Here is a 24,087-nt window from a genome sequence, read left to right as displayed (position 1 = left end):
ATAAGAAGCCAAAAGAAATGTAGGCAAATATTTAATGACCTAGCAAAAGGAGTTTATAAGCACAGAAACAGTGAAAGAAATCACACAGGAAAAGGTGGATCATTCTTAACATACAAGAGTCGAAAACTTCTATAATAAAAGCTGCCATAGACACAGTTAACAGACAAGTGAATAAACTGACTGTTTCTGACAAATGTAACAAAAACACACACATGCACACATCTACCTGTTGCGGGGCAGGGAAGAAACAACCTGTGGCTCTTAACCATTTTGGGATAACACTCTCCCAGAAAAATGCATGTGCTGCATATGCACACTAACAGGCATGTACACACATACACATGCCCACAATTTTCAATATAATTTTAGGAGACTCACATGTTTACAAGAGTTTTATGGACCACAAAGAAGTGCCTGGTAAATATGACTAAACCTCACCCTCCCCATTACATAAATTGGTTTTATAGGACTGTAAAGTTGAATATTAGTGAAACTATTGCTAATGGGATGTAAATTAAATTAGTAAAACTTCTCTGGAAAGCTTTTTGGTTTTTAAAATGTCAGAATCTTATTTAAAAATTCTATTTCTAGGAGTTAAGAAAACATCAGACTCTCAGACAAATTATTATTCAGCTGTGACCATTATGTATTGAAATGCTTATTATTTATAGTAGCAAAAAATTGGGAGGGAAGTAACCTGAATGCTCAGCTTTAATGTAATGGTAATTTAAATTATGGTTTAGCCATGCAACGAGTATCATGGAGCCATTATATATAATGTTTTTAAAAGAGTACTTGGCGATGTGGGAAAATAATTAAAATGTACTGTTAAATGAAAAAAGCAAATACTCGAGATATTTTTAAAAAAAGTTGTTTCTAGGTGATGGGACTGTTGGTGATTTTAAATTTATTTCTGTATTCCTCCTCATTTATTTTTATAGTGAGTATGTATTTTATACTTCAAATGCTTGGAAAAAATGTTATTCTACTTTGTATAATTTTTAGAGTTTTACTTAAAAATAGGTAAAATGATAGTGGTTTAACTCTCAAAAATATATGCAAGGTTTTTTTGGGAAAACTTAAATCGTTACTGGTTCAAGAAAGTTTATCTTAAAACACGTGTTGAATTAAGACAAACAATTAATTTTTGGATACCTTTTCCTTCTCCTACTAGAAGTGGAAGACTTGTTTTCTTCACTTAAACATATCCAACATACTTTGGTAGATTCTCAGAGCCAGGAGGATATCTCACTGCTTTTACAACTTGTACAAAATAAAGATTTCCAGAATGCATTTAAGATACACAACGCTGTCACAGTACACATGAACAAGGCCAGCCCTCCTTTTCCTCTTATCTCCAGTGCACAAGATCTTGCCCAAGAGGTATGTATTCTGAACATCTGCTTGAAATATACAAGCTAATTGTTAGTGACAGTAAGGCAGTATTATTGGAAAATACTGATGTGAATATAAGCCTTGTTTGAATTAATTACTGTTGATCACATGTTAATAATTTATTGTGATAGGAAAAACTTGCTGCATGCATTTTATCCTGAAAAAATATATACTTCAAAATCAGAGCTCTGTTTCATGAAAAGAAGTGTTAGTTTTATATATAAAATTATGTATTTGCATAGTGAGATAAATATTTGTCTAACTAAAGAGAAGTTTTTTTAGTGCTTTTATAAATGTATAATTTTATTTTAAGCATTATACATTATAAACTGAGATGAGCACTGATGAGGTAAAGTCATATCTGATAACCAGGTGTCATAAATATACAACTTCTAAAATTTGTTTGTAGATATTTTGAAGTTTTTCCTGTATAAAAACTCTGTAGAAGGTCCAAAAAAATTAAGTTTTAATGTATGGTGAGAGTTTCTTTCATTAACATGCTGACTTTGAAGTTCTAGTTTCTGCTGCTTGTTGATGTTGATATTCAGTGTCTAATGCATTCTGCAAACATCTTTTAAATTGAAGGCTTTAAAAAGATATAAATAAGCCATCTCCTGTGTTTTGGGATGGAATTCTGTCATTATTATAGGATTTTAAGTTACTTTGATATAAAAACTAAAAATTCTGGAAGTCCATTAAGTAAATCTGTTTCATTGAACCCAGACACGAGACAGAAAATGGCCTCCGGGGAAGGGTAGGACTTTGAGATTTACAGGCGTTTAAAATATCTTAGGAGGCATTTTTTCAGATGAGCACAGAATGTATTTTCTTTGTTTAGGTGCATACAATGGATAAAAATCCTATGTGGAAGAGTGACTGAGAGAAGTCTTGTGTCACCCAGAATAGGAGAGTGTGACCTAAGGACGTATCCTAGAGAGGAAATTTTCTGTCCACTAGAATTTAAAAGAGCTAGTTGAAACCCATTCTTTGTGCTCTTTCATTATTGAAATTAAATATGCAAAAATTTTAATTAAAAAATTATTTCTGCAGTTTTACTTATAGCTTAAATGGTTTTTTGAAAATTGCTTTCCTTATAGACATCAAAATAATCAACATACTTTGATTTTATTTACTCACAAATACAGGTAACTTTTATTGTATGCAGTTGGGAGGAATGCATAGTAATAATCATTCTCTTCCCTGTCTTTGTCTACTATCTCCTGGGCCTTTGTTTTGTTGAATAGAACAATGGGTGGGAAAGAGAATGAGATAAGCAAGAGAGACCAAAATTGCTCCAGTTAAAGAAAGTGGCACAGGCAACAGAAAGGGTGAAAAGAAAAAGAATAAAAGAGGCAACATAGCTTAAAAAGTTTTAGGAGTTGACTGTATATCAAGAGGCACCTGGATTGAGTGAGGCAAAGAAAAGCCATTTGTAAATGGCTTAAAGAGTAAATGCTTTGGGAGAGAAGGAAAGCGTTGAAAAGAACTTTAAAAAATTAATTTGAAAATTAGTTTTAGGATAGTGAACGTATTTACGTGGTTCACAATTTTAAAAGTACCCTAGCAAGGAGACTTTCTGAATAATTTGCTGTCACGTCCTTAAAATATCTTCAGTAATACTCAAGAATTGTGTTGCTTTGATGATGGTAGGATACGTGGCTGATAGGCACCTTGGGCTGAGACTAGTCTTAAATGATACACAGTGAGGGACCTAGTCAGGGCCACAGTGTAAGTGGTTGTGCTGCTGTGTGAATAACTTCCCCCATAGCTGTGTCTACACAACTCTGCGGCAGCCCTGATTTACAGTGCATAACACTTAAGAAAAGTATATACTTAGCTCGTCCTAGCAAAGTGTTAAATCTGATGACAAAATGCTAAAAGTTTAAATGGACACGTTGCCTTTATTTTATAGCTGGAAAAATGCTACCAAGCACCTAATTCAACTCTTCTGTTTTATATTTCTGAATATTGATAGTGAGGTCAGGTGATTTTGTGACTAGCTTAAGACTAACTAGGCTGCTCATCTGCTCAGTGCCTACTGTTTTGCTTTTATAGCATTCATAATTCCAGCCATTTTAATATGCAGTGAAGAAATTACTTCATGCTTCAGTTGTATCATTTTTACATGAAAATTAAAGTAAAAAAATACAAGAAATTTAGCAAAAGAATGTCTTAAAACATTAGGAAGTGTTCTTTGTTTTTATAGCTTTTTTAAATAGTATTTTTATAGTTTTTTATGTTAGTTAAACATTAGATATTGTATAATAGATAATAAAGGCTATGAAAACTTCATATATTGAGATCCAGATTAAATCTTTGACAATCTAGAGTATTTATTAATAACCACAAATCAAGGTTTTTTTGGTCACTGAAGTGCTTTTACCAAGAAAAGTTTGAAAACTTGGGTTTCATTTAATGAACTTCTGCTTATCCAGTAAAAATGTGAGCCAGCAGACTAGGAAATAGTATTTTATTTTATTATTTGATTTTTGAGATATTGAGATATATATATACATGTGCATACATGTATAAATATATATATAACAAAAACTTGAATCCAGAAGAACTCTCACAAATTAATAGAAGAAGACTATTCAATTTTTTTTTTTAATAGGCAAAGGACTTGAAGAGACACTCACAAGAAGACAAAATCCAAATGGCCAATAAGTATGAAAAGGTGTTCAGATCATGAGCTAACAGAAATGCAAATTAAAACAAAATGAGATATCACTATATAGACACCAAAATGATTAAAATTAAAAAAAAAAAAGACTGGCAATATCAGATGTTAGTGAACTTATGAAGCAACTGAAACTCTCCCACATTAGGGGCACCTGGGTGGCTCAGTTGTTAAGTGTCTGCCTTCGGCTCAGGTCATGATCTGAAGGTCCTGGGCTCCAGCCCCTTTTGGGGCTCCCTGCTCAGCGGGGAGTCTGCTTCTCCCTCTACCACTCCCACTGCTTGTGTTCCCTCTCTTGCTGTCTCTCTCTCTGTCAAATAAATACTCTTTAAAAAAAAAAAAAAAGAAAAAACTCTTACACATTACTGGTGGGGTATAAATTGGTACTACCACTTTGGAAGGTTTTTGGCAAGCTAAAGCTTAACGTACCTATATGTTATGACCCAGCAGTTCCATTTCTGGGTATGTACCTAAGAGAAATGAAAACATATCCACACAAAGACTTAAGTACAAATACTGTTTATAGCATTCAGATAATAACAGGGATCAACCCAGGTGCCCATTGATCAGCGAAAGTTGTTAGGCTATCACTGAGGAAGAACAATGAATAATCAATTACGGTCTAATGAGAAGTACCGTGATGGCAGTATTTGTAAGGTACCAAGAGCACGAGATAGATGTGTCTGATTCAAGGGGAGAGGACAGGAGAAAGGAAGAAACATAGATGAAAATTTAATTTGCTGAGTCTTGAAGGATGATTGAGAATTTGCCAGGAAATCCAGGAAAGAGGAAAAGCCATTACATTGGCAAAGGGTACAAAGACTGTAGTGACTGAGGAAGTCTGGCATATTTCTTCAACAATGAGTAAAGGGTAGGATATAATCTTAAGAGTCCAGATCCCGAAAGCCAGATAAGCCAATTAATAAGTTTAAATTTAATTTATGATGGATCTGTGTGGTAAATATTTTTAAATAATTAACTTACATGAATAGATAAAAGGAGGAAACCATATGATCAACTTGATGCAGAAAAGATACCTGAAAAAAATTTAGTACCTACCCTTGATGATGAAAATTCTTAGAAAGCCAGGCACATTTTGTTAACTTAATAAAAAAAATAATATCAGGTATCAATAGGGAGCATCCTGTGTAATGCTGAAGTACCCAACACATTGCTTTTTAAGCCTGGAATAAGACAATCTGCAGGCTCTCACCTCTAATATTCAACACTTTTCTGGAGGTATTAGCTAGTGCAATGAAACAGGAAGAAGTAATGAAATAGAAAGTTGTAGGAGAACAGCAAAACTGTGAAATTGTTTCTAATTTGAATAGGCTGAATTACTTTGACAATTCAGGTAGCTGGGAGAGCTAGCAATCATAGGGAGCATTCATAATCATCATAGGGAGACGGCATGATGCATGCAGAGAACAACAAGCAGTTTAGGGCTGGACCAAAAAGATTAAGGCATGAGGAGTGCCAGGTGATAGGGCTGGAAAAGAAGCAGAAGTCAGAGGATGCTAAGGAACTTGGACTTGATCCTGTAAATGACAGCCAACCGGAACTAAAATGTTTATATTTCTTTTCTAGAATTGAAAAGGATATTTAATGACATAGAAAAATAAAATATTTTAAAAATTAATATCAAATCAAAGCAGTTATAGAACTGTATAAATAGTATGATCTCATTTCGATAAAATTAAGTGTAATGGATAAACAGATTTTCCCATAGTTTTGGGGTTATGGGCATATTTTTTTTGGTAACCAACTTTATTGATATAATTGACATATGCTTAAAATGGGTACATTTATTCTATAGTTCAGTATGTTTTGACATATTATACACTTGTGTAATCTACCACCACAGTCAGGTTATAGAAGCATTCCTGATTCTACTAAGCTTCCTCATGGCCCTTAACAAACAAGAACCACCTCCCTCCCACTCCCCAAGCCCTAGGCCTTCACTGATCTGTTTTCTGTTTTTACAAATTTGTCTTTTCTGGGCATTTCATATAAATGGAATAAGATAATATGTAGTCTTTTGTGTCTGACTTATTTTTCAAATTCATCCATGTGTTGCATGTATCAGATTTTGTAAGTTCTTGCTGAGTGAGTAGTAGTCCATCGTATAAGTATCCCATAATTTGTTTCACCACTCACCTCTTGATGGATATTTGAGTTGTTCCCTATTTATCATTCTAGCAGTGTGTAATGGTATATCATTTTAGTTTGTATTTACATATATTGAGCATTTTTCATAGGCTGTTTCCGTCTTCTTTTGTAAAATAGCTTGTCAGATTTTTTTCCCGTTTAAGAAGTCAGATTGTTGGTCTTGAGTTCTAAGAGTTCTTAATATATTCTAGTTACAGGTTCTTTTGTCATATATATATGTCATGGTGGATTTTGGTAAAAACAAGGATAAGGATAATACAGGAGGATATATACCAGATTAATATCTCTGGGTTTGAAGGTTATGACTTTTATTTCCTTCTTTTTGGTTAACTATTTTCCAATTTTTCACATTTAACATATACCATTTCTGTAATTTTAAAAATTAGTTTAAAAATGAAAAGGAGGGTGGGGGATGGGGTACCTGGGTGATGGGCATTAAGGAGGGCACGTGGTGTAATGAGCACTGGTGTTATATACAACTGATGAATCACTGAATTCTACCCCTGAAACTAATAATATACTATATTTTAATTAATTGAATTTAAATAAAATTAAATTTAAAAAAAGAAGGATTTGGGCTCTGAAAGAAAAGAGAGAAAAATAATGTAGCTAGAAAAGAGTATTAGATCAGGAGAGAGTATTTTCTTTTTAAAGATAAGAGATTAGAGCATTTTTATAGGCCAATGGAAAGGAAGCAGTACAATGTAAGAATAGCCTTTTAATTCCTTAGTCCTTTATAGAAATAGTTGATGTGTGAGGACACTAAAATAGGTAACATATGGACTAATAGGGAAAGGAAATAAACACTTAAGAGGAGCTCTACATTTCTATAGAAGAGAAGATCTCAGAGATGTTTAGGAAAGGATTTAAAAGTAAAAGGAAAAAAATGTCCATATACAAAATTATTTTTTTTAAGATTTTATTTATTTATTTGAGAGAGAGAATGAGAGAGAGAGCATGAGAGGGGGGAGGGTCAGAGGGAGAAGCAGACTCCCCGCTGAGCAGGGAGCCCGATGCGGGACTTGATCCTGGGACTCCAGGATCATGACCTGAGCCAAAGGCAGTTGCTTAACCAACTGAGCCACCCAGGCGCCCCAAAATTATTATTGAGTTGATTTGGTACACACTGTATACCCTCAGCATTTTTAATCCAGATTTTTCTTTTCCCCTCAGAATTACTTTTTCTAGCTATCAAAAGGTCAGGATCAGGGACTATAAATTTCATGTTAAATTAGCCTAGATTTGATATATTTTAAAAAGAAAGACACCTTATTTTAAAAAATCAGCATTTAATTGCCTCCAGTTTTGGATTACTGCATTTGTCCATTAGTAAGGCTTTAATAGAATTCTTGAAGATAATAATTGCTATGTTACCTATGCTGTTTACACATACAGAACTCTACAATTAGAAACATGTTTGTCTAGGAACCGAAACAAGAGAACAGGCTGGTTTGGGAACTGTCATTACTTTGATCCACTTGTGGTCAAATTAGTTAATCCCCAAATAATCACCTCTTAGGTTTGATAGGGGAATTACTAATAAAATGATTTAAAATAGGGGTGCCTGGGTGGCTCAGTCGTTAAGCATCTGCCTTCGGCTCAGGTCATGATCCCAGGGTCCTGGGATCAAGCCTCGCATCGGGCTCCCTGCTCTACGGGAAGCCTGCTTCTCCCTCTCCCACTCACCCTGCTTGTGCTCTCTCTCTCACTGTGTCTCTCTCTTTAAATACTTGTGGTAGAAGAAAGAAGATTGAAAATAAATGAACTGGGGGCACCTGGGTGGCTCAGTCGGTTAAGCATCCAACTCTTGATTTTGGCTCAGGTCATGATCTGACCTGGATGATATGGAGCCTTACATTAGGCTCCAAGCTCGGTGGGGCATCTGCTTGAGATTCTCTCCCTCTCCAGTCTGCCCTCCCCCTACTAGCACTCTTTCTAAATTACTAAGTAAATAAACTCTTAAAAAAAAAAAATGAACAGAGCATACAGCCTAAATGATTAGAAATTGAAAAGGGGAATAAACTAAAGCAGAGGAAAGGAACTGGGATTATTCAAATGGAAAGAACGACAGATTTAAATTTAGAAGCTGGGTTTTTGAAAAGTACAAGAAAATAGAGAAACCTTTGACAAGTTACATAAAGGAAAAAAATTCCAGTAACATTAGAAAATCTACCCTTAAAAACTCTACCATGCCCAGATGAATTTATATACAAGCTCTGTTAAAACTTTAGGGAACATACAATTCTGGTGTCAAATAAACTGTTTTAATACATAAATATAGACTATTTCCCACCTCCGTGTACTAGAATAGTATAACCTAGATACTAAAACCAGACAGTAGTTCCGCAAACCAGTGTACATGACTTGCACTCAACAAGTAGAGGCCAATCCAGTTTAGGAACATTAAGGTAGAAATCTTAAAATATGAATAACTCATATCTAGAAATATATTAAAGTAGTAATTTATTATGTGCCTAGGTACTGTACTAAGCAGTTTATATGGATTATCTCAATCTTTTAAGAACCTTGAATGGTAGGTGCCATTCTACAGATAAAGAAATAAAGGCTAAAAGAAATTCATCATAATCAAGTGTAGTTTATCCTAGGAATTACAAGAATTGCTCAACCTCAGGAGATTTTTTAATGTAATTACCTGTGCCTGTGGCCTGGTAGTTGTTCCATTACTCTCACATAAGTGTATCTTGTTAGTCTGTGACTAAAGTGTCATCTCTGATTTAAAATGTAGTTATATAAACATGATTTTGGTGAAACTATAACTAGTCAAACTGAGGGTTCTAGAGGGGATGGGGGGATGTGTTAGCCTAGTGATGGGTATTAAAGAGGGCATGTGCTGCGTGGAGCACTGGGTGTTACATGCAAACAATGAATCATGGAACACTACATCAAAAACTAATGATGTAATGTGTAGTGATTAATGTAACAAAAAAATCAGTACAAAGTGGGAAAAAAAGCTATAGTAACAGAATAGTTTTTCTTCCCTTATGTAATCATTATTAGTCTATTTATAGTATGTTGGGAGAAACTTTCAAGAAGCAAATAGGTCATTCATAGTTGTAAATACCAAAATCTTATCTAGTGTATTTTTTTAAAGAATGCTGTTAATGATAACAAGGTTGAAAACTGTGTAAGAAGAAACATATTCCTTTTTTCTCTTATAATTCTACTTTGTAGTGCTTTTCTTTCTTACAAGTAGTTTCTTACAAGTTTAAATTGTATCTTTTTTTTTATATACCTGTATATGTGTTGGTGATACTTCCTATAACCTAGGAAAAATAATCTTATGTTTCTTAGGTACAAACTGTTTTGAAGCCAGTCCACCAGAAGGAAGGACAAGAATTAACTGCTTTGCTGAGTGCTCCACATATTCAGGTAGAAAATGAACAAAATGATATATAAGTGATTTTTCCAGCATTCAAAGTCTCTGCTAAGTCTCTTAGGGCTAGAAGAGACCTCAGACATTATCTGTGTAGCCTGTTTGGTTTATAACTCACACTGCAAAATAATTATGTTGGAATACACACACACACACACACACACACACACACACACACACACACACACACACGTGTTACTTTATTTTTTGATTATATATTTTTATATTTAAAATTAACCACATTAGTTTTGAAACAACTTTGTATTCTATACAAAAATTCTTCCCTTTTTTGGTTATATTTTCCATAAATTTTAATTATCTATGGTGTTGGGCCTTTAAATTGATTTTGTTATTATGAAGTTTAATAAGCATTTTAGACTTTCATAACCCATCCCAGAGTTACCCTGTTACATGTAACACATCTTTTTTATTAGCTATAAAAGATACAGGGTTGCATCTGTACTTCATTAGAAAATTTGGAAACAGATTTGAATATATAAATAATTATAGCACTTCTAAACGTTTAATGATTAGAATACTAGTCAACATGATTAGATTAAAAATCTCTCTACAGAAATAAATCATGCTACTACTTTAAATGCTGTGGATTTCTTTGAAACAGGCACTTTTACTGGCCCATGATAAGGTTGCTGAGCAGGAAATGCAGCTAGAACCCTTTACAGATGAGAGAGTTTATGAAAGCGTTGGCCAGTATGGAGGAGAAACTGTAAAAATAGTTCGTATAGAAAAGGCTCGAGATATTCCACTGGTAAGTGCTCCACATCTCTGATCTGAGATCCTTTCTACACAGGGATCTTATGTTTGGCAGGTAGTTGAAGACCCCTTTACATTTCTAGTAGTTTTTCTTTGTTGAGGTTCATTTGCTGGAGTTCTTTTATGGTCTTACTCAGTTGAGAAAAATTTGTTCATCTTTTCTTACCTATAATTTGATGAAAATAATAGCTTGTAAAATAATTACTGAGGAACAAAGAGGGACGAGTTGTCTGCTTCATTATTCTCCTGGCTTTTTAAAGAAACAGTAATTAGAAATTCTGATCTTTGCATTCCATTAATTCTGTTGGAATACAATTCCTTATATGGTTCACATATACTTAGAAGTATGTATTCCTTAATGTTAATATTTGTTTTTTAATGTTTTTTTTTAATTTTTTGTTTTTTTTAATGTTTTTATTGTTTTATTATATTCATTTAGCCAGCATTTCTAATGTTTTGTATGTAAAACTTTTTGCAATCTCTTTTCTGTCTACTGTAGTTGCCTTAATTTTCTTTCTTTTATTTTCAGAGAAATAGTCTCGAATCTTCATGTCTCAAATTATGTCTTGAAGAGTGTGGTACATAAAATAAGGACTGTATTTTATGGGCAGTTAATGTAACTAGGTTTTTTCCCCACCAGAAAAAACAAATTGGGAAAGTTGTAACAAAAATTTGAAATAAAAGTTTAGGAGAGAAATGTTACATACTCTTGTCTACTTTTAAGCCTTATTCTGTACTTCATATTTCCATTTTTGGAATGCATATATTTCAGTTGTGCTTCCAATTTATGTAATAAATACTAGTGTTTAAATACATTTTAATTTAAATTGGTGCAGCTATATTTAATATTTGAATAATAAGCCAGATTATTCATTCCTTAATCATATTTTGAATTTTAAAAAAGGACTTTTATAGTTATAAGTTGTATACACTAATTATATCTAACTATAGTATAACCATTTGACTAGCATCCAGCATATAGAGGACAAATTTGATTTTAGGTCTTCACATTGTTTTTAAAAGTAAGTGCATTTTTCTGTTGTTGTAGACTTCAAAAGTCTGCTTGATTTTAGAATTCAGATGCATACAGCTTGTCGGAAGCAGAAAATGTTGTAAGGAAAATGGTCAACTTTCAAAGCTAATTACCATGCTTACTCTAGTTGTGTAAGTTAGTTTCTTTCTCAAGATAACTGAAGGCTAATATTGTTGAATAGAAAACTTGTAAATGAAGAAATGTTTAATAAAAAAGTACATTTTTATTTTAAATTAGATACTGCCTTTTTTTTAGGGTGCTACAGTTCGTAATGAAATGGATTCTGTCATCATTAGTCGGATAGTAAAAGGAGGTGCTGCAGAGAAAAGTGGTCTATTACATGAAGGAGATGAGGTTCTGGAAATTAATGGCATTGAAATTCGAGGGAAAGATGTCAATGAGGTTTTTGACTTGTTGGTAAGTTGATACAGAAGAGTAACTAACTGGTTCTTAAAAGCTGTTTTCTTTGTTGAAAGACTTCTTAAAAGACTTAAAAATGCAATATTTTAAAAATAATTATTAAGAACACTAGGCAATTTCTAGCCTAAATTTGACATAATATAATTATTTCCACAGTATTTTTTAGTAGAGTTTTATTTTGGTATGATTAGCACTGTTATTTTTTTTATTTTGAGCTTTATTACTACAAGGTATATTTTATTTGCCTTTTGAAATCACTAATATAACTAATTAATTCTTCAACATATATATATTAAGTACCTATTATGTGTTAGCCACTAGGAAAATAGTGACACAACAAAGTCCATGCCATCATTTTTTAAGTTCATTTTTTTAAAAAATTTTCTTCAACTGATTGCTATTTCCTTAACAATATTAGGTAATAGCATGGTATTAATGTACACTGTCCAACATAATAGCCAATAGCTACATGTGCTAGTTATTTAGATTTAAAATTCCGTTCCCCATTCATACTGGCTGCATTTCAGGTGTTTAAGAGCAGTATATAGCAAATGGTTTCCATATTAAGATGTAGATATAGAACATTTCCATCATTATAGAACATTCTATTGGACAGTGCCAATATAATCAGGAAGCCACTTTATAGTTAGTCTTTGAGGGCAATTTATTATCACTTCATATTCTTATTTACAGCATCAGTAGTTACAGTAGAATCTCTCCTATCTGCTGACATTTGTTGAAGAATCTAGAAAACATCCTTATTTTCACCCGCCCTCATTCATTGCTTTGGTAAAGCAGTGTCAGTAGTCATCATTTTTAGGCCTTGTTTTATTGGCTGTTGTCTCTGTTGAGCACTGCTCCCTGCTATGTCAGGACCAGAAGTTGTGATTACTGTTTAGGCTGGAGGTATCTGAACAAGGCAGTCAGTGGTGTACTGGGAAATAATAGCTAACAGTAACATTATACAGTTAGAAAACAGAATGGGTGACAGAGACTGGGTATCTGGGAAGTGGAAATATATTTGTATATTTGCATCACTTTTCTAATCCTGGTCACAATTACTATTTCAAATTCTACTGTGTTAAAATTGATGTTTGCCAGAATAGATAACCCAGAACTGTTCTAGCACTGTGGTGTCTTCCAAACCTTCACTGTGGGAATCTTCCTTTTTTTTTTTTTTAATATTTTATTTATTTATTTGACAGAGACACAGTGAGAAAGGGAACACAAGCAGGGGGAGTGGGAGAGGGAGAAGCAGGCTTCCTGAGGAGCAGGGAGCCCAGTGTGCAGCTCAATCCCAGGACCCTGGATCATGACCTGAGCAGAAGGCAGACGCTTAACAACTGAGCCACCCAGGCTCCCCCACTGTGGGCTCTTCCTAAGCTTACACAAAATGGAAGACAAAAACCAAAGACTTCTGGGATAAGTGGCTTTCTCCAGTGGACCAGAATACAGAATGCCACATTTCCTGGGTAGCTCTACTATAATGGAGTCCATGAAAGGTCTAATTTATGCTTCCTGATGAAATGGCATTCACCGTTACCAACTATTTAAAACGTCTTCTAGGGGATCCAGAATAGTCCAGTTTAGGGAATATTGATCATAACATAACATCATAGAACAATTTTCATAAAGATAGATTTTTAAAATAATCTGATCTTTCTATTGCAGTCTGATATGCATGGTACTCTGACATTTGTTCTGATTCCTAGTCAACAGATCAAGCCTCCTCCTGCCAAGGAAACAGTAGTAAGTGATTTTTTTATGTTCATTATTTATTGTCTGATGTCTACTGTTTATTTAATTAATAAACTTTATTTTTTTAGAGTAGTTTTAGGTTCACAGCAAAATTGAACAAAGTTACCACATATGCATAGTTGCCTCCACTATCAGCATCTTGTATCATTTGTTACACTGATGAATCAATGCTTTCATTGTTTCTCATTAGGATTCACTTTTGTTGTACATCCTTTGGGTTTTGACAAATGTATAATTTATATGTATCCACCAATGTATCATACAGAATAGTTTGACTGCCCTAAAAATCCTCTGTGCCCTGCCTATTCATCACTTCCTCCCCTCCCCGACCCATGGCAACCACTGATCCCCATAGTTTTGCCTCTTCCTTAATGTCATATAGTTGGAATCATACAGTATGTAGCCTTTTCAGATTGGCTTTTTACATGAATGATAAGCATTTAAGTTTCCTCTATGTCTTTTCTTAGCTTTTGGTAGCTCATTTTTTTTAGCCCCAAATAATATTCCATTATCTGGTAATATAATAGTTTATCCACCTACCTACAGAAGAATATCTTAGTTGCTTCCAACTTTTGGTAGCTACCAGTAAAGCTACTATAAACATCCCTGTGCAGGTTTTTTTGTGTGGACATGATTTCATCTCATTTGGGTAAATACCAAGGAATCAAAAACTTAACATCCACACAGAACTTACACATGAATGTTTACTTTTGAGTATTAGAAATGTCACTTTATTTATTTATTAGATTTTTTTTTATATATTAGAGAGCACAAGCTGGGGGGAGGGAGAGTAGAGGAAGCAGATGCCCCACTGAGCAGGGAGCCCAATGCGGGACTCAATCCCAGGACCCTGGAATCATGACCTGAGCTGCAGGCAAACGCTTAACTTACTGAGCCACCCAGGCGCCCCTAAAATGTCACTGTAATTATTTCTTACTTTCAAGTAAAAGGTAAATTCAGCAGTTTTTATTTAAAGAAATATTAATATTTCAAATTTATTAAATTCTGAAAAGTAAAAAGTGGAACATACTTTTCTTCCAGAATTTTTATGAATTCTAACTTTTGTCAGAATTTTTCTGTCATTATAGGTCGTTTAACTTAAACATACTTAGAGTAGGGTGAAAAAGTGCTTTTAGAAAGTATGCACAACTTTAATTTTAGAATATGTATTGCTCTTTATGTTAAACATTTTTTCAACTAGCTGTACTAACAGACAGACTTAATTATTATACGACCTAACAGTTCCACTCCTAGGTATATATCCAAGAGAATTGAAAACATACATCCTTACAAAAAATCATACATGAATGTGCATAGCAGCATTATTTTATTAACCGGAAAGTAGAAACAGCCCAAATGTCTGCTAGATGATGAATGGAAAGTGAAATGTGGTATATCCATAGAAAGGATTATTATTTGGCAATCAAAAGGAATAAAGTACTGATACATGCTATAACATGGATGAACCTTGAAAAAATTAGGCTAAGTGAAAGAAGCCAGTCACAAATGGCCATGTATTGGTTCATTTATATGAAATGTCCAGAGTTGGTAAATCCATAGAGATAGAAAGTGGTATAGTAGTTCCTTAGGTGTAGGGAAGGGGAGTTAGGAGAGTATGGGAGTGATTCCTAATGAGTATGGGGTTTCCGTTTGGGGTGATAAAAATGTAAAATTGTTTATGGTTGCACAACTCTGAATTTACTAAAAACTCATTGTATACAGTAGTGGCTTTTATAATATATGAATTATTTCTCAGTAAAGTGTTAAAAAATTATAGACTTCAAAATGAGTTACATGGAAGGTTGATGTATTACATCTGTTGTTAACTTTTACAAAAAACGTAACACTTTGAAAGAGGACACAGTTTCATTTTTTTCCTCAATATTTCATCACAGTTATGCTTTATATTTTGGCTGTCATTCCACATTTTCCTTTTATTCCTTATGGAATATATTGAAGTTGATGTTGCATCTGCAACCTTCCTTCTGTTTAAAGTTCTTTATAAGAAGAAAAATGAGGAAATAGTTTGTCTCTGAATTCCAGCAGCCTCAGTCTCTCTCTATGCCTTTTCCCATGTCTCTCCTGTGAACAAGAGTTTGGATATTAAATATAGTATCATCTGGTTTGTATTTAAAAAAACACTTCTGGCTGCTGTGTAGAAATTGAATTAGTAGAGACAATAATGGAAGCAAGGAGATTTAGGAAACTGAAGTCATCATAAAGTATGATGATGGCTTAAACTAGGATGATAGTGGCAGTGGAGAAAATGGATCAGGCTGTGTTCTAGAAGTAGAGATGGCAGGACCTTGTAATGAACATGGAGGGTGAAGGAAAGAGGAAGAATGCCTGAGCAACTTAACTGGGCGGATCGTGGTGCTGGTTATTACTAAAGGGAGGTCTGAAGGAAAAACAGATTTCGGGAGAAAAATGAAGAGGCCCATTTTCCAGGTTTGAAGGGCATTCAGGTAGACATACTGAGTATATAGAACTCAGTATATCAGGGGTGCATGGGTGGCTCAGTCATTTGGGCATCCGACTCTTGGTTTCGGCTCGGGTCATGTTCTCCGGGTCATGAGATTCAGCCCTGTGTAGGGCTTTGCGCTTGTGGGGAGTCTGCTTGAGAGTCTCTCTTCCCCTCTCCCTCTGCCTCCCCCATGCACTCACACACTCTCTCTAAAATAAACCTTTAAAAAATATATATATATCAGTCTGGAATTCTAAGGAGAGATCTGGGCTATAGTTGTGTTTACTGCGGGGAGAGCAGGTCAGAGGAGTAGTCTGTTTATATGTACTTGATGTGTTTGCAAAATTTAAAAATAATTGTTTAAGGATGTTCACATTCACAATTTATAAAGATAACTGGGTTGGAAGGAAAAGTTGAGAACCACTGCTGTCAAATGTATTTACTTTTCTGTTAGAGGTATAAAATGTATTATCCAATTTTCATCTTAATTTTTTTTCTCATTTGGAAGATGATCTGGAATTTTATGAATGCAGTAAGGTTTTATGAATACATATTAGAGATACCAAAAATATAGAAAATTTCAGTGTAGTAGAAGGCCATCCCTTTTCAAGTTAGGGCAGTTGCTGTATTGTTTGCTATTACCTTAAGGTTCATATTTCTGTCTGCTTTCTACTAAGTATCTTTTGGATGTCCCACATACCCCAAACTTCTCATGTAAAAAAATGGAAGCAAACAATAAAGATAATCCTTTTTTTTTAAGATTTTATTAATCTATTTGAGAGAGAGAGCACACGCACATGAGCTGGAGGGGGGGCGGGCAGAAGCAAACTCCCTGCCGCTGAGCAGGGAGCCTGACGCAGGAACTCGATCCCAGGACCCTGGAATCATGACCTGAGCTGAAGGCAGACACTTAACAGACTGAACCACCGAGACGCCCAAAGATAATCCTTCTTGCGTGGGCATTGGGAGGAGCAATCTCAGTTTGGAGGAGGATTTTGAAAACTTTTGCTTGACACTGGAAAGGCTTTTCTTGATGCCATCCTTAAATTTATAGTGTGAGTGAGGGGTAAAGTTTAGGCCAAGCTAAAGGAAGATACACTTTCAAATTCTTTTCTCTTCCACCAATAATTTAAAATTCAAAATAAATCTATAATAAATACAGAAATAAAAATTAAAAAGGAAAATTATTTTGGAGTATTGAATCCCTTAGAAAAGATGTAAATAAATTGATAATTCATTATCTCTTGACTATATTCCCATCGTTAGGACTTCAAGTGTGAATGGCTTACGAGCTTATGGGTACTAAAAAAAAGGCAAAGAGAAGAATGTTAGGCTGGAAGATAATTGTACTTAATCCTATAATCCTATAATTTGAAATTCAGAAGATTTTGTTTCATTTAGAAAGCAAACACTGTTTTGATCAGTACTGATATTACAGCATTGTTAAACCCAAGTCTTCTATAAGGGTCAGCATCTCTCCATTTTGAAAAAGGGCTCTGTTGGGGGCTCCTAGGTGGCTCCAACTCTTTATTTCAGCTCAGGTCATGATCTCAGGGTTGTGAGATAGAGCCCCACATGGGGCTCCACACTGGGTGTGGAGCCTGTTTAAGATTCTGTCTCTCCCTCTCTTAAAAAAGTTGGGGGAGGGGGGGCTCTGTTTTCTTTTGTATGGTAAACTAAATTAGCCACTAACAGAGTTGGAGAAGAAAGATGGATGAAGATAACTTCTAGCACTAATAAGAATTGATCAGTTAGATTATATGGATAGAAGTCACATAGAGCATGTCAAGGCATTGCTCAGACTTTAACTCAACCAAATGGTTCATCTCCGATGTGAAATAAATTTTGCTCTTAATTTTAGGGGGTACATTTTAAACAGCACTAGATAAACTTATTATATAAGCAAAGCATTTCTCCTCTGTACTCTTCTTCAGCCTACACAGAGAGAGGCTCCATTCCAAACCAGCTAAATCTGTCGACCTTTGGCAAAAGTCATAGACCTAGATATAGCCTCCACAGTGGTCTCATTAGTTTCCCTCAGGGTAGTAGTTCCCTAAAATTTTTAAAGTACATCTTATTTATTTATTTATTTTTAAAGATTATTTGACAGAGAATGCATAAGCACAACAGGGGGAGCGGCAGGCAGAGGGAGAAGCAGGCTCCCCACAGAGCAGAGAGCCCAATGCGGAACTCCATCCCAGGACCCTGGGATCATGACCCAAGCCAAAGGCAGACGCTTAACAACTGAGCCACCCAGGCACCCCTTAGGGTACATTTTAAATGACATTTATAAAACAGTTATCCAAGGAAGCTAGTTAAAATGCAGAATCCTGAAGTCTGAGATATGGCAAAAGAATTTAGTATTTTGATAAACATTCCAGGCAGGTGATCTGAGAACACTTTGAAAATGTGCTGGGTATGGCTTTCAGAAAGTTATTTGATAAAATCATCAATCAGGTGACCAAGTTAGTCTGATTTCACAGATCTCTAAAAGCCTGATAACAAAAATGATCTCTTCACCACCTTAAATAATCCCTGTAATTCCATATTTAGATTTCCAAGGCTTTTTTGCTAAAAAGCAACAATTCAAGCAGATTTTGGAAGCGTTGATTGACAGAGATGATAAGCAGTTTTTTGTTAATCCTACATATTAGGTACTTATAGATTATCCTACATCTTATGCCAGGATTACAAAATTGTATGTATATCTCTTTAACCAGTCTCTCAGCTGTGTTTTGACTCTCTGCTACCTTTGTATAACTTTCTAAAATTCACTTTTGGTTTTACCTGGCAGAGTTCTCAAGATTTTAATCAAAACTCTGTTTTCAAATCAAGAAAAAGGCTCGTTAGGGCACTCTATAGTTGGAATGCAGCAGAACACGGTCTAAATGAATGAGTTCTCTTAACCATATTTAACCCAGGAGTGAATACTGTGTGATCCTATTTGTATGAAGTAAAATACTAGGGAAGGTAATCTATGCTTCCAGGAATCAGGATGATGTTTACCCTTGGAGGACGTAGGGTGGTTAGTGACTGAAAGGGGCATGAGGGGCAGTGCTTCTGGGGTGCTGGTGATAGTCTGGTTATTGATCTGGGTCATACAAATCAATATACAGGTATGTTATACAGGTATGTTTCATTTGTGAAAATTCATTGAGCCATACATTTATGATTTTGTGTATTATTGAACTTACGGAGTACATCCATGAAAAGCTACCCCTCAAAACAGACTAGCATGTAAATTCTACATTTTTAACTGGATCATTTTGATTGCTTTACCTCAGTGTTGTTATTTGTATATATTGGGAATTAGATTTCCTCATTTCCTCTTTACGGTAGTAATATATTTTTCTGAAATTGTAAAAGTATTTAATGACACCCTCAAGCATAATTTCTGAAAGAGGCTGCTGCTTTCATGAGAATTCTTAGTTATGCCTTATTATGGAGAGATACATATGTGTATTTATCACTTAGAAAGTATTTTATCAAATTTCATGTCTATCATTGAGAATAGTCGATTTTGTGTTTTAGGAGCTGAAAAAAGATCCTGTCTTCTCATAAAACAGTTTTTGAGGTAGACCAGTATTATCTTTATGATAGGTGGCCTCAGTTTTGGCAAGGGTAAAAGGCTTCTTAGTTAAGGAAAGACAAGTAACAATTGGATAGAAAAGGACTCTGAATTAGAAAATTCTTAGGATGTCAATCAGTTGCTTGGCTCATTGAGCTGCAGTTTAATCTATATGGAGCAGAAATACTCATTGTGTTCAGGTGTTGGATTTCATTAGACAAAAATGGACTACTTAGAAATTTTGGAAATGGCCACATGCCACTTAACCAGATGGGATGAAAATTACAGATGGAGAAGTTCAAAAGAATATTAATATTAATTCCTTTATAACTTCTTAGAATTAAGATGACTTTGTTATATCTTATGGAGGTATACTGGAGGAAAGAATATAAGCAGTAACTTAGCTTTCAAGAAGATTCATGTGAATTCTTAACCTACCTTTAATGCTATAAGTCTAACACATTTTTTGATATGCAAAAATACATTGTTAGCAAAAATTATAACTTGTACCACTAGTTAAATTTCAAAGCCTACAAATAGAACACAACAGGAATTTTTTATCAATTTGATTTAGGGGCGCCTGGGTGGCTCAGTTGTTAGGCATCTACCTTCAGCTCGGGTCAGATCCCAGGGTCCTGGGATCGAGCCCTACATTGGGCTCCTGCTTGGTGGGAAGCCTGCTTCTCCCTCTCCCACTCCCCCTGCTTGTGTTCCCTCTCTCGCTGGTCTCTCTCTGTCAAATAAATAAAATCTTTAAAAAAAATTGATTTAGATAATTTTAGCAGTTTGGGGGTGTGATTGTTTATGAACCTAAACACATCCCTTTGAAAGAAACACTGAGAGAAGTCAAAGACACAGTTAACATTGACCGTGTATTCAGGAAGGGATGACAGCACCTGGGAAACAGACACTCTTCTATGAAAGGGACAGATGCGGTGAGGTTTAGTCTGCCTTTCTGGGTGGTTGTGGTTTAGAAATGACATACCTTATTGCAGAGTCATTGTTTTCAACGGTCAGGAATGGAGGGTGAAGGGGTCTCAGTTACATTCCCTCCTGCTTCTCTCAAGCCTTTGAGGCCCCTGAGCACGTCAGGCTTGTTAGTGGCTAACAGTGCAATGCTCTGCGTACTCTTGTATGGTTTTGTTTGTTTGTTTTTTACTCTTGTACATGTTTGCAGTCAACAGAGAGATGAACTTAATTGAAGAAAACAGAAGCCTGAGAAAATACTGCTGTTACTTAACTAAACCTCCCTGCTTTCAACTCATAATTGCTTTACACTAATGAAAAATTGTAACGTTTTAATGTCTACGCTGAATATTTTGTTATTTTATCATTACTGTTATTTTGATTTTTTACCCTTTTTATCTTTTAGATCCATGTGAAAGCTCATTTTGATTATGACCCCTCAGATGACCCTTATGTTCCATGTCGAGAATTAGGTCTGTCTTTTCAAAAAGGGGATATACTTCATGTCATCAGTCAAGAAGATCCAAATTGGTGGCAAGCCTACAGGGAAGGGGATGAAGATAATCAGCCTCTAGCTGGGCTCGTTCCAGGTAAAAGACAATACAGTAGAACATATTTAAAAGAACATTTAAAATACAAGCCTTCACAGAGAAAAACTCACTTTTTCATGTCTTTTAAAAAAGGATGTAATTACTTTTTCATGCAGTTGGGTCTTTATGTGTATTAATAAGGTCACAGAAAGCTACACATCTTCTGTTTTAAAATCCAAAAGCTAAAAACAAATTTTGTCTATACTCAGTCATATTTCAGAGAATGAGGAATGGGCTTCTTATATTAACTTTAGAGGATGATGCTATACCCTTGATTCTTCACAGTAACAGACATGGGACATTCCTCTAAAATCCCTGGAGTATTGAGTAGCCATCATGTTCTACTTAGTGCTTGCACCAGATATCAATTTGATATCTTCTCATCATGGCAGCCTTAGCCCATAAATATTTAGAACTAGAGTATATTGACTGATGACATTGAGTTTCTGAAAGATGCATTAAGGGGATTTGGGTGATATCATTTGTAAGTCTTTTTATAGGACAAATAAATGGATCCACCTTAATTTGAGTTTGATGATGGTTTTAAGTGTTAGAAGATTTAAGAGGTCATATTGTCCACCTCCCATTTATGTCTACTGCCATTACAACAGTCTACATACGTATGTACTATAAAAATGTGCCATAGAAGTACATGACTTAATGTTTTTAAACATTTTAAAGTGTAACTGATCAAAATTATTGTTCCCTATTTTTTCTGAATCTGTCAAAATCAGATATTTAAAAAAATTTTTTACTTATTTTTAAATTTTAATGCTCTTAAAATTTCCGCTCTCATCATAGTTACTTGTTTTTACTAGGAATGGAATCTGTATAGCTCCTAAAGATAACCTGTTTATCTTTAATACTTCTTATGTATACCAAACTCAGTATTAATGTTTTTGCTTGTGTTCTTATGAAATGCACTAAATTCTACAGATTATCCCAACATAGATGGAATTTGCTTATTGATTTCAAGAAATCCTTGGCTTGATACAAAAAGAACTGGATATAAAAATTTTAAAAGTAGAACTCTAATCCAAATTTTCTAAGTAAAACCACTTTTATCCTCCAGAAAAAATACATTTGATTTTAAGGTAGATATCTGAAAAGAAGATGAAAATCAAAAACCTTGAGAGCCTCCTATATTAAGATCTTAATTCTGACAGGAAAAACATTGTATGTTTTTCATTTATTTATATCACTGGTAGCTTAAAGGTAGAAATAAAAAAAATCGTTAAAACATACACGTACATATGAAGAAAAAGGGATTGAAAATATTAAATGCAAGGGAATTTGTTGAGTGGTATCTTAAAATCAAAAAGTGATGAATGTTCACATATTTTGTAAAGTTAACTCCTGGAATTAATTTGTTTGATTTGAGATAATTCTAAATGATCCAGAACCAGGATCCAGCATAGTACTTTCCACTTAGTAAGTGCACAGTGAAAGCCTTGTAAAAATTGAACTATTAAATTTTCTAACACTGATTTATTACTTATCTTTTCTGATAGATGATATGTTTATATTCTAGTAATACATGTCCTAGGATTGGTTGATAGTGAGGTTGAAACTTAATACTTTAAACATTTGGAGGCTTATAATCATAGCTGACATACTCTCATATGGTGGCAGAAAGATTTAAAAGGAAATATAAATGAAAAGTTACTTCTGGTATTTTCCACTTGATTAAAGAACAAACTTACATTCTTTTGTCTTAAATTTTACTCTCTTTTCTTCCTGCTATTAAGGGAAAAGCTTTCAGCAGCAAAGGGAAGCCATGAAGCAAACCATAGAAGAAGACAAGGAGCCAGAAAAATCAGGTTAGACCCTTAATATTTGACATTAACGAAAGGTTTCTTGGGTCTCCATCTGGAACTATGTTTAAATTTACATATCAGGAGGCGCCTGAGTGGATCAGTCGGTTAGGCAGCCAGCTCTTGATTTCAACTCAGGTCATCATCTCAGGGTCCTGGGATCGAGCCCCGCATTGGGCTCCTCACTCACTGGGGAGTCTGCTTTAGGATTCCCTTTCTCCTTCTGCCCCTCCCCCTGCTCATGCTAGTTCACTCCTTCTCTCTCTCTCTCAAATCTTTTTTAAAAATTTACGTATCAGTTAGAACTGTCAAAAAAGATGTATTCATGGTAAGAGCGATATGAGAGGCAATACTAATTATCTTAGAACTCTAAAGAAAGGACAAGATATAAGAATTAAAGATCATCTATAATGTGAGACTAATGGAAAATTATAACTATTTCACTGAAAAATAGTTCTATACAACAATAAGTGTTTATAAATTTAAATGGAAAACTGAGTTTTCAATTTGAAATATGTAGCTTTGTTCAAGGAAACAAGTATCACGTTTACAGTTATGCCTTTAATTGTTCAACAGGAAAACTATGGTGTGCAAAGAAGAATAAAAAGAAGAGGAAAAAGGTTTTATATAATGCCAATAAAAATGATGGTGAGTTCAGGCACCGGGCTGGCTCAGTCAGTTGGGCATCCGCTTGATTTCCGCTCACGTCATGATCTCAGGGTTGTGAGATCAAGCCCCGAGTTGGGCTCCTCACTGGGCGTGGAGCCTGCTTAAGATTCTCTCTCTCCCTCTCCCTCCGCCCCTCTCCCTCCCACTCCTGCTCTCCCCCCCGCCCAAGAAAAATGATGGTGAGTTCTACTCTTAGATGCAGCTGGATTTATATCTGAAAAAGGTCCATATCTAACACTTGAAAGAAATTAAACTGCTGTTTTCAGGGAGTTATATTTCTAGTCCTGTTTTGCTTCTTAATGTAACATATGCTTAAGAAAGTCATTTCACAGGAAGTATTTTCTTTTGGAATCCTATGAGTAGTGCAGCATTTTGAACTTAGAGAAAAACTGG

The 24,087-nt window shown here is 34.8% G+C and overlaps 1 protein-coding gene across 3 annotated transcripts in view; it reads left to right on the top strand.

The window, feature by feature from the left end:
- PALS1 (protein associated with LIN7 1, MAGUK p55 family member) overlaps positions 1–24,087 on the top strand; it is a 78,106-nt gene that overhangs the window by 40,045 nt on the left and 13,974 nt on the right. For all 3 annotated transcript variants that reach the window (XM_028119030.2, XM_028119159.2, XM_028118976.2), the window contains 8 exons: positions 1,175–1,383; positions 9,557–9,634; positions 10,261–10,407; positions 11,701–11,862; positions 13,537–13,614; positions 21,028–21,211; positions 22,960–23,031; positions 23,602–23,673. In XM_028119030.2, coding sequence (XP_027974831.1) covers positions 1,175–1,383; positions 9,557–9,634; positions 10,261–10,407; positions 11,701–11,862; positions 13,537–13,614; positions 21,028–21,211; positions 22,960–23,031; positions 23,602–23,673 — 1,002 coding nt within the window. The remainder of the gene's footprint in view (positions 1–1,174; positions 1,384–9,556; positions 9,635–10,260; positions 10,408–11,700; positions 11,863–13,536; positions 13,615–21,027; positions 21,212–22,959; positions 23,032–23,601; positions 23,674–24,087) is intronic.

This window comes from Eumetopias jubatus, unplaced genomic scaffold, assembly GCF_037043125.1.
Source record: "Eumetopias jubatus isolate StellerSeaLion01/CBP00866 unplaced genomic scaffold, mEumJub1_p1.0 scaffold_7, whole genome shotgun sequence".
Taxonomy (NCBI): Eukaryota; Metazoa; Chordata; class Mammalia; order Carnivora; family Otariidae; genus Eumetopias; species Eumetopias jubatus.
This window is presented reverse-complemented; position numbering and strand designations above follow the sequence as displayed.